General features: G+C 38.0%; 1 protein-coding gene across 4 annotated transcripts in view; it reads right to left on the bottom strand.

Annotated features, from left to right (window-relative positions):
- TLE4 (TLE family member 4, transcriptional corepressor) overlaps positions 1–12,130 on the bottom strand; it is a 135,825-nt gene that overhangs the window by 95,577 nt on the left and 28,118 nt on the right. For all 4 annotated transcript variants that reach the window (XM_081151134.1, XM_081151133.1, XM_081151136.1 and 1 more), the window contains exon 5: positions 6,551–6,613. In XM_081151134.1, coding sequence (XP_081007260.1) covers positions 6,551–6,613 — 63 coding nt within the window. The remainder of the gene's footprint in view (positions 1–6,550; positions 6,614–12,130) is intronic.

Here is a 12,130-nt window from a genome sequence, read left to right on the forward strand (position 1 = left end):
ACTCCCAAAATTCTAATGATCATAGAAGTATTGTTAAATGTGGTCAAAAGAATGATTGGAATGTTTTATTTCATTTGTTAAATCAGCATTTACAGATGCAAAGAAAAATAGCTGCTCACTGGTAAACCCAGGCCTCCAAGGTGGGCTCCACCAAGACTCTGCTACAGGGCTCCTCCACTAGCCTCTAAGCAGCCCTGCTTCTGCGTAAGTAACTCAAAGAACAAGAAAACTTAGCTATGGAATTACAGAGAAGTGGGGGAAGAGGAGCATATCCATTCTCCTTGGCACTGAAACAAGTTGTAACATTCTGCTGAAAACAAGGTTAAAGATGAAAGCCATTTCTCCAAAGGTAACGATGACCAGGGGTTTAATAAATGGGAATTAGGAAGCCACTGGTCATAAGGAACTGCTTTTATGTTCTCTCACTCTCTCCATACAGTACACACGCTGTAGTCTGGAAATGGTTTGAGGCCCAAGACATTAAAATGGATCAAGTCTGATGCTTCAAAACAATCAACCTGAGCTAATTTTTCTGAGCTGTCTTTTAAGTCCACAAAACAAAGAGTGACTTATCCAATATATCTTCCATGATTTCTGGGGAAGGGAGACTGTCAAAATGTTTTATCCCATTTTCTCCAGATCAAAGACAATACATATTTACAAGAATATGCCTGATGTCTGAGACAGGTAAGGGGAAAAGTTCTAAGTTAAGGACTTGCAAAATGTTCCACTCATGAGAAGAGATTTCCTTAACAATAACGTCTGACATTTTCCTTCCAGCCAGTCTACTATAAAATAGGGCAGGCCTATGTGCGTGATCTGCTATATTCCACTCTTCAACTAAGAGATGTCTTCAAATCTTTGTAATTTGAAAAATACAGGCATAAACATAAGCTGTGTACCCCCTGTGAATGTATGAATGATAAACAATCCCTGATGGGCATTCTTTTCCTTATAATTCATACTTTGGAGGAGACTTCTATAATAAGAACTATGTGTTATTTATATTTTATGTGATAAGTTAAAATAAGAGTTGTACTGATCATAAAGTCACAGCTAGAGTTTTCATATAAAGACACACCATTGGCTCAATATGGCTTCCCCTCATATCAACAATGGCAATAATAATAATGACCACTATTTTTATTTCATGCACAGAATGATGTCTAGAAGAAACTGCTAATTGTCCTCTGATATCCCTTCTCTTACATTACTATGAGGTTTAGGTGAGCATACCGGCCACTAGGCTAAGACTACATTTCCAAATCTCCCTTGCAGCTAGCTGTGTGCAGGTAACAAGGTGTGGTTCACTGCAAAGTGAGCAAAAATATGAACATCTTCGAACATAATACCCTTTAAAAAAAGGGCAGGCTATGATGGTGCTAGTGATGATGAGCATCAATACAAGAGGAACCTGAGTTCATATCACTATGAGTCACCAACTTAGCTATAGCTGTTTCTATGCAAACTGTTCAGTGACAAAAAACAGCTTTTATCTTAACTAAACTAGTATTCCTTTGGCCTGTTAAAGCAGCCAAATATCCAGGTAGGTTCTTTACACTGTCACTAATCCAGAAATAACAACCCTATGGTGCAGGTATACAGTGCAGGTTTTACACTATGTGGATGAGGAAACTGCAGCCCAGGAAGTATTTTTGCCCAACTTGATAAAGGAAGCAAGTGGCAAAGCCGGAATTGGGCTCCAGGTCTGCCTGACCCTCAGGCTCTTCTCACACTGCCTCTCACATAACATAACTCTTCCAATGAACTCTGTTCCTTGTTAGAGGAGCAGTGAGTTTCTGAAAAATACAACTGTACCAGAGGAAAGAAGATTTTCAACTATAATGTAATAAATTTTCACCTATAGCTGATCAGGGGTTTGAAGTTCTCAAAGGTCTTAGGAACACCTGTTGATCACCATGAAACATACCCTGTCTCAAAAGTAAACAATTTTATAATCTAGGAAAAGAAGAGTATAAAAACACAACTGTCCTCCGAATTAGGTCCTCAGCTACTGCCTAATATTTAACACTTAATCTAACAGGTTAAAAACACAGTTACTGGCTTACCAAAAAATAAAATAAAGTATCCCCCTCCTTCTGAAAGACAATCTGCATGGAGCTGCCTGCCAGCTGCTAGAAGCAGCCTCTAATGCTGCAAGGCCTAGCTAACTTCGCAGGAAGACAGCAGCCAGCTCCTTCTGAAATACTACCTTGAACTCTTCCCAGCTTTTACTAAATCCTTCCTCTCCAAATGTTTTGGGACCCAAAATAAGGTGGAATAGAATCTATTTCCCAGGAAAAGGAAAATAAAACAAAATTGGCGTTTACTATTCCAAGTACTTTAACTTTCAGTACATATGATACACATTATAAAGACGGGGTTATTCCCACCATTCTATAGGAATATTAAGGCTCAGAAAGATCAATTTTCCCAACACAAAGCCAATAAGAGGCAGAGTTGGTCTGATTCCAAATTAGCAGAAACACTGCACTTTGTTGTCAGGGTATAACAAGCGCCCTACAGTTTTCAATCTACATTAGAATCTCCTTAAAGGTATGTTCTTGAAAAAGGAGGGGGACGCTGGTGGCATGTCTACTTACTGGCAGCCTTCAATTCTGCTCAGGGCCCTAATGTCTAAAGGTCTACAAAAGCTATATCCCGAAACCGCTGATAAAAAAAGAGACTGCATCCACATAAACTACTTCTAAAAACAAAACCAACTTCGGCTAAACAATCAGGCATATTTTGAAAACAGCCAGATCCCAAATGGATTGAGAAGTCTGTCTTTCTATCTGGCTTTGTGGGTAAAACAGAGACCCTAACCAAAACCACAGTTCCTTCCGAGGTGAGCGCTATAGGTTGAACACCTTGAAGAGCCATGTCATCTAATGGATGGATCTCTGCTTGCTGATTGGGGAGAGATAGGTGTTTGCTAAACGGGAAAATTAATTTTTGGAGCTAGAAGAGAATCATTTTGGAGGCTACCTAATGTCTCACTGAGATTTTCAGCTAGTGTCACCCCTGGGTTTAGTTTTAATTTACACTTTTTCCCTCTATCAGAAGGACATTAGAGAGGAAGATAACCAACTCACAATTTTCCAAAAAGCAATGACTAAAAAGGGGAGGGAGTGCTGACTGCAGGTCCTTTCACAAGCAAATTCAGAGCTTTGCTGCAGTAAGTACTCCTGCTAGTAAACATCAGGAGGTGCTTACTATGTGCTAAACTGCATGTGTATAATCCCAAATAATCCCCAAAGTGACCATGTGTGTTCCATGCTATTATTAACCTCATCATACAGATAAGGAAACTGAGGCTTAGAGAGGCAAATCACTGGCTAAAGGTCACCCAGCTTAACTCAGTTATAGAAAGTCACTCGATTTGTAATAGGGAGGCAAAGGCTTGACCCAGATCTGACTGTCTCTTGCTTATGGAACTGCCAACAGGGGTTGATTATTTATAGTTCCTTCCCTGCAAATGAGACCCAAAGTGGGATAGAGAAGAGCTTCCCACTTGCTACTTTAAGATTTGCCTCTTAAAGAAGAAATTTGAGGGCAGCAGAATATAGATTTAGTCTTTACCCATTCCTAAAAGCCAAAAGAAAGGGGGAGATAAAAACAGCTTTAGACAGGTAAAGACACACATAAGGTTTCTCTAAATTCTGATATTAGGGATCCTATAAAATTTTAAGAACTCTTAGTGAGTTACTTCAATAACAAAAGTTGGCAATATCTTTATTTAATGCCCAGGACTTTGGAAGTAGTCGTATGTGAGTACAACAAGCACATCATTAAAATATATATTGACTATAAATTTTTTTAAATGTTTTAGAGAAATCTAATAGAAAAATACTTTTCTCTGTGATTATTATATCCACAGACACACTTAAAGTATTGATATACAATTATACAACTTATTTCTAAAATATAGTCATGCAGTTAAAACAATATTTAACAGTTTCATTCATTATATATAGTTTTTTAATTTCAGAAAATGTGGTACACTAAACACAAGCAACATTAAGCAGGTAGATTAACCAGCTCATGGGGGCTAACTTAAAAATAGACTTTACCTAGATGTATATAAATTTACCGCTCATTCCTGTCAATTTCAAAACAAAAAATCTCTACAACCACTGTCTTATACTTCATGCACTAGTCTTCAGGGAAGGTTTTTTTCTTTTCTCTAAGTGCAATCATTTAATTTTTAAATAAAAACATTTTAAAACAAATTCTAATACCGCAGCTGCCGTTTTGGCAGTGAGACTGTCACACAGAGAGCCGGTGTTAAAAGATCAGATTAAGAGCCTTCAGTCCTGGCACCAGTGACGCTCGCAGCCATGCAAGAGTGATTTTCCATGCCTCTGAAGAGACAGGAAATAGAATTCATCTTCCTCTAATAACCTACCTCCTCCCCTCCCTCCAGATTACGGTCCATCTGGCCTCAGGGTAAAGGCGAGGAGTCTGATGCTCACAGAATGCCCAGAAGAGGAAAGAAGGTGGGCAATGTTCAGACACAAAACATCAGGGAGGACTGGACTGGACAGGAACAAACATGTCTGTGGCCCACACATTTGAAGATAATAAACACACCTTAAGAAACTAAAAAAAGACGAGCCAATTAAATCCAAAGTAAGCAGAAGAAAAAATACACACAGAATTAGGATTTAGTAAACCATGACACAGGTCATTCATTACACATGAATCAAGGATTTCAACCAAAAAATGTCAAAAGTAGTAGAGAAATAAATAGTAAGTGGTGAGATTATGGTGCCTACACTCCCAGCCTAAAGCAAAAAAAGGAGCTGCCACTATCTCCCTCATGGCTTTCCTCTACAGGGTACAACTTTTTCAGCCAATTAATTCCAGTCCAGTCTTGCTCAGTGCGACTACCATTACACATTCTGTTCCTACTGGGCCTGCTTACACAAACAACATAACTCACGTGGGAAAACAACCTCCTGGCAAATCAGCTCCACTAACACCCCCAAGACCTCCTTCCACTTCTAAACGTAACAACACAGATCCCACAACAATGCCATGGGAAGAAGCTGCATGGTGATTATATAGAGAGATCTGTGTATGCAGAGGCCTAATGCCACCCTAAGGATAATTCAAAGTTCTTCTGCCTTGGGCTGTGACACATCATCCTGGTAACAGCTCTGTGGGTTACACATTCTTCCCCTTCTCCATCTCCATAAAGCAGAGCTGCTTCAAGTCAGAAGAAACACATTGGTCTGGAGTGGGCAGAGGCCACCCAGGCTTCCTAAAGAAATGCAAACAGGCCCCTCAACTCTCCTTCACCACTCCATCTAATCTAGTCACAAGCAAATCCTGAGTGGAAACAGGTAAATGGGGATATAGTGGGTGGTGGTTTTGTAGCAACAGCTAAACGGGGAGAAAGACAATATACCCTTTATTGTTTGTGATCCGGAGCATTTGAATTCAGGATTTTAAATTAGGTCCAAGGTTTGTGAATATGAGCACCCAAAGGGGCTATATACCCAATGAAAGGTACCCATGGTTACTGAGGTCTAACCCAGTTCAGTCTGAATAAGAAGTCACAGAGATTCCACATCTCTGTAAACACACGAATTGCAAATACGGGCTGCACATTAACGTCATCAGCCTGTGCACACTGGTAGGCAGGCAATGAACCAACCGCTCTCCCGCAAAGCAGCGACACACACTAGAAAGGACTGAATGGTAGGAGGAAAGTGCCATGGTGCCTTCTATCCCACAACACATAGCACTGTAGCTGCAGATATTTCATTATCTTCTTCCTTCTCATAGCTGATCTTCCCTGAGCAATCAATGAAGGATTCAGTAATCCAGAAGCAAAAAGTATCCCTTTCCAGCACGCCCACCTAAACTTTGTAACTATCAAAAGCAAGCAAGCAAGCAAACAAAAAGGAAAAAAGCCACATGGAAGCCACCATGCACTAGAAATGCACCCCGTCATTCCAACATGTGTGCATTTGCAGACTGTGCACACCCACAGGTGGTGAGCGAGAGAGCGCGACATGCCTGGCCTTGGCAAAGCATGAAGTCCATGGCGCTCAAAGCGGGGAGTCCACTGAGTCATCTTACATCTTTTCTCAAATGCACAGGCAATATAAAGTCTTCACAGAGTAAATAAGAAGTAACTTTTTAAGAGCAGCTAGCCAAACGTTACATTAGTTTGTTGACTATATAAAGTACTTTCTATTTGATAAACATCTTCTGGGCAATTTTTCAATCTATCCTATTAGATGACATTAAGACAAACAGTGGTCATTCTGAGCAAAACTACATTGCCCAATGACAGCAAAATATTTTAACAACTGAATTTTCCTTCACATATTAGAAAATGTTCCATGATATAAACACAATTATATTCCACTGAATGTTAATAAGGTGTAGAAGTTGGAATACGAACACTGTAGCTTAGAAATGTGCAATACAAACACCAAGAGGCTGACAAGGCCAAAGAGTCAGTCTCACAATCCCTTTTCTGTAAAACCACTAAAATAGCACCTTCTAGCCCAGTGCCTGAAACCAACTGCCTTACCTCTTGGGACAGGAAAGGAATGACTTGTGCACAGATAGCATTCAGCCTCTTGACAATCTCTGCCTGCAAAAAACAAAAAACAAAAAAACAAAAAAGGAAAGGAAAGCAATAAAGAGAACAGTCAGCTGGTTACAAATTCCCGAAACATTAACAGGATGATATTAAAACACACTTTATATTCTGGCTGGTATATTTCGTAAGGAAGAGGAAAACTCTCATCAGCAAGCCCATTAAAGGGAGGCAGCGACAACAGTACCACATTAATAGCACAATTTATTAACCAGAATTCATCTTAAAAAGCCAACCTTCAAGAACCAGGACAACATAAAAAGGAATTTAATTTTCATAACTGGAAATCAGGTTTCAAAAGGCTTCAGCAGGACCCTTATTCATTCTAATGTGGTTTTTTATGAAACCTTGAGTTTTTAGGATTTAGATAGTAAGTATCTGTTCTTCCCTATATCCCAACTTCTTTCAACTAGTACTCACTGGGATTTTATAAATCATTTCCTCAGTCTCCCACATAAAGAGCACCCAGCCAACCTCAAAAAGTTGATCCTTAGCAATAAACTGTTGAAGAATGGCATGTTTTCTTCAACCGTAAAAATTCCCAATTGTATTAACCAAAATTTTCTGTGTGAAGAGGTTTAGAACGTGCTAAAATCTTCCTATATATAGCAATTTGTGTGTATATGGAGACTAACCTTGAGAACATTGTCATTGCACTATATATCTGTAAAAGTCCCAATAATGTCAGCTAACAGAGATATTTCGCTAATAATTTTAAGTATAAAAATTTTACAAATATAGGATTCAACAGTAAGTTGGAAGGACAGAGGGAGGGAAGAAAGGAAGGCCACCGCTATGTTTTCTTTAAAACACTACCCAAAGCTTCACCAATGTTCATCTTAATTTGTATTATCAGGTATCTCCTTATAGACTTTGAGATGTGACATACAAACACACATTTTTTAATACACATACAAATAAAACAGCTTGTATTTTAGTGATGGGGTGGGCAAAAGGAAAGAAGCATTGAGGCAGGAAACAAAGCAATTCCTAGTCTTGAAACATTCTTAAATTCCATCAGGGTTAGTTCCTCATTTTACAAGAGGACAAAATGTTCTCTTTCTCACTAAGTCACTACCAGAATGACAACGACATGCCTGGTGTTTCTAGGTTTCCTTCTCTCATCAGCAACCCTCTGACTTTAGAGCTAAGCAATCTTTTAAATGCCAGCACCTTAAAAGCTTTGCCAGCCGAGAGAAAACACAAATTCACCATGAAGTTTCAAGCCTAAGCTTTGCATTCCAGTTCTGCACTCCTAACAGGATGGACAAAAACCCAGCACCAACAAGCAGCAGTAAGGGCCCGAATGCGCCGACTTGATTTAATTTACAGCACTGGCCCCACGGAGCATTTAGCTACCCTTTAAGAAGGCTTAAACCACCATGAAAAGCTGCAATGGGAATCACCAAACCACTCTCCACCTGGATGAACATACCACAGTGGCTGTGGGGTGAAATTCCAGTGTGAGCTGGGGAAAGAGAGTAGCACTCACCAGACTGAAAGCAAGGCGTCTCAAAGGCATTTGGTTGTTAAGCTTTTTGTAGCAAGAGGTGGAGGGGGAGAGAATAAAAGATAATGAGACACTTTGGGGCAGACCAAACTGATGATTCTAATGCTTAGAACCATCTGCCAAGCATATTTTCCTCATTATGTTGTTTACATAAATAAAATAGTCCCTTGCTAGGAGGGTGGAAAAATGTGTGGGCACATAAGAAAACTGAGTTCTTTAGTTTGCCTGCATAATCTAGGCAATAAAAACTACTCTAAGGAAACTTACTCAGATGGCAAAAACAAAGCCCAAGAGGTATTTATTTGGCTTCTATAACTTTGGATCTAGGTTATTTTAAGTCTGAGCTACTATGAAAAAAAATCTACATTTTCTTAAAAATAATGTTGAAAAGTCGTTTTATTGATTCATGTATGCTCACACACATACATAACAGAAAAGGGGGGAAATGGGGCCTTCCAAACATTTTCTTTAAAGGCCTCCTTTTGTTTAAAAGACTTCTTAATTTCTTTAAGTTGTCATGCCAATGGATTTTCATGGTCAGGCTAATTGGCAGCAAGGGGGTGGGGGTGGGGGGTATGATTTCATAAAATTAAGCCGGACATTCCTCACTTTGAAAGCTAAAGTTGCCTCGGAAACACTGCTGCTTCCATGGTCATCTAATTTTGCTTCTTTTGTCCCATAGGACCCAGCTTTAGGGAGGCATCATTTATTTACAGGCCTTTCCACTGGGCTTCAGTGATCAGCCAATAATACTGTGGACACACACTTCTAATGGCCTATGTTTTGAAACTGAGTCTAATCTAATGGCGTGAGGCCCAAACTCCTTTTCCAGCACAGCCATTAAAGGATGTAGGTTATTGCTGTTGTCACCATTGATATTTGTCATTGTAATGTAATTAGGGCCCTAAAATGATGCATTACAGCCCTTGGCATAGCTTCTATTAAAATCTTTTCTTCTGCTCACTGAACTGCGACCTGCTTTCTGATGAATAACAGACAGACAGCTTTAGGGTAAGGAGCAGATTCATCAAAGAAGTATTTTTCAGCTTTGGGGAAAGAGAGGGAAAAAATAGGCAACCTAGGAGGAAAAGCACTAGGGGAGAAAAAGCCACAATACACATTTGAATTTCATCTGACCACTTGAAATTCTGATTGCATCTGATGAATCTTGCTTAGACAATATATTCCCAGTCTTCGTATCACATGGTTAATCAGGGCTCTAATCTGCTATCCATCAGCCTATGCCAGCACTGTAGCTTCCAATCAAATTTATAGGCGATGTGGCTCACGCATCCCTGAGCAAGTACATTCACAGACAGCCCATTTAAACAGGCAGAGATTCTGAAATACTGCTGTTAGGGTTACTGGATGTTACTATGGTATTCGATGCTTTATGGACACTGCTAACTATTGTCTTCAGTTGCCCATGATATACCAAAATAGCATTAATGGTCCCAATAAAAGAACAATTGTTCATGTCAAAATATAACAAAAAGATTGTTTTTGCAGCCATAGTTTGTCAAATACATTAACAATTTTTGACACTTCTATTACGTCTTCCTCTATCCATCAAAATATTCATTTAAAAAATAAGTTATATATATTTTCCCACCCTCAACTCATTACCATTCTATTTCCTCCTCCTATAATTTCCCTTATACCACCCTAACCATCCCTAATTTAAAAAAAAAAAAAAATGAGCAAAATATTTTAGAAAAAGATTAACTTAAAAAAGGCATTCTATGAAAATCCCTTACCTATGCACTCAACACCTGGCACATGAACGCTGACAAACTAACTCCAAAGTGGTGATGGCCGGTGGACTAGTAGCATAACCAATAAGTAATAAAACAGAATGACACCAAGAACCTTTTATGCCTTTTTTCTTCACACTCCAACTCAAGAAGCATTGGAAATTATTAAGCACCTTGCATCATGGAAAAGGAATGCCACGCACTGAATAGAATGCCGCGATTCAATCACTACATTAAAAAGCAACAAATACTAAAGCACACAGTATCAAAAACATACTTTATCACTTATAACAAATTACATTAGCCATTTAAGACAAAAAACTAGTTAAGCCTACACTTTAATTGAATTACAACCTCTCAAATAGTTCTAATACAATAAATCTAAATTTTATTTAGATTATTTCCGCCTATATAATTTCCTTTAAAAAAATTAAACAAATTTTATTTTAACCACATAATAAACCTGAAAGTACAGATGACTTTATTTTAGTAACCAAAGAGATGAATCAAAATCATTTGTTTTAAAAATGTTTCTTAGAATTTTTAGTTTCTCACTGAAATAGGAAGAACACTATTACACATTATTGAAATAAAACAGAGTAACAAAACATTATTAGAAAACCATTACAGCAGCCAACCGGATAAAAACAAATAAACAAAGGAACAAAATAAATCCAAACAATTATAGTTTCAGAAAAACATTCCTAAATAACATTTCACAATTAATTTGTTTTCTACAGCAGTTTCTATCCGCAAACATTTTTTTCAAAGATGAATCTATTTTATTATGTGTTTATTAAGAACATAACACCCATTATATATAAAACACTTTTTTAAAAGTGAAGAATAATTCCTTTTTATTCTGTCTGAAATCCTTTTTGGAATAAGTACAAATAACTTTTGCAGTGCTCTCCCTCACCCTCAGAACCAAGACTGTAATTTTTAATTCAATCAGAAAGTAAATTACCTTGATTTGCTCATCAATCTACTCTAAATTTTCTGAGAAACAGTACAACTTCTGGATCTTGCCTATCCCTAGATTTAAATAATCAGAGAACTAGTGAGAAATTCTTTCCAATTTAATTAAAATCCATATCAAACACAGAGTAAATATTCAAGGAGTACTATTTCTCTACACTGACAACTCAGTTTTTATCAAAATTCAACTTTACAAAATAGATTAAGGACATGTAATGGATAACACTAATTTTATGTTTTTTTTGTTTTCTTTTTTTAAAAACCAGACTAGAATAAGGCTTAGAGATTTAGATTGAAAGTATTGTCAGCATTGCTAGCAAGCTGATAAACCAGGCACCTAAGTTTTATTTTAGTTCAGGTGTTTATTTTTTACAGAATATTTAATATTATTTAATAGAGCAATAAAATGAAGTAATAACATTACCAATTTAATAGGACATCTATCAGTTCCCTAAAGGACTGATTCAAACTACCAAGACTTTTTTTTTTTTTTACAAAGTATTAAAACTTTTTAAAAGCTCTCATCATCCCACTTCCTCCAAGGAGAAAGCTGTACTGTGTAAGAAGCGCTCCATTAGAATTGAAAGTGCCAATGTTCGACCATTTTTTTACCCTTTACCTCAAGAGTTCAACTAAAGCAATGATTCTACTGATGTTAATACCTCAAGCAAGGTCACCCTGCTTTGTGTTTTGAACTCATGTGCACGCTATTTTTGCGTGTACTAAGTGTGCTATGAAGTACCTGGTGCACAGGTCAGCTAACGGCACACACAGAGGTGCTCCATTTGATTGTCCTAACAAGACTTATGGGTGCTACAGTAGGAATATGCAAGACAGTGTCTTTCCCAGAGAACATCACAGTACGCCTCCATTTCATGAAATTTTTCCAATCTGTACTCAAAGGTGAAACGATATTTTACTAAAGCTTTTTTGCAATGGTTAGAAAAAAACGCCCCTTTCTCTCACCTCTTGAGCTTTTTGAAAGGACTAAGGGAAATCCCAGATATTTGCCTATTATCATACCTGCATCTTCTGGGCTCAGGTTACTGTGTTTAAATACTGCTCCAAATGCTAAGAGTGGTATAGTATCAAGGCTGAGAATAATGATCATTGTGCCTGAGGTCCAGTTACTCCTACAAGGTCAAATCATTTCAGTTCTCAAATTGAAAAACACTGTAACCAATGTAATCGCTATTATATTCAGCTCCACCAGAGGGGTGGGGAAGGGAAAATGGAAAAAAATGGGAGGGAAAAGTGGGTCATCAGGAA

The sequence above is a fragment of the Miniopterus schreibersii genome (assembly GCF_964146895.1).
Source record: "Miniopterus schreibersii genome assembly, chromosome: 11".
In the NCBI taxonomy this organism is placed as follows: Eukaryota; Metazoa; Chordata; class Mammalia; order Chiroptera; family Miniopteridae; genus Miniopterus; species Miniopterus schreibersii.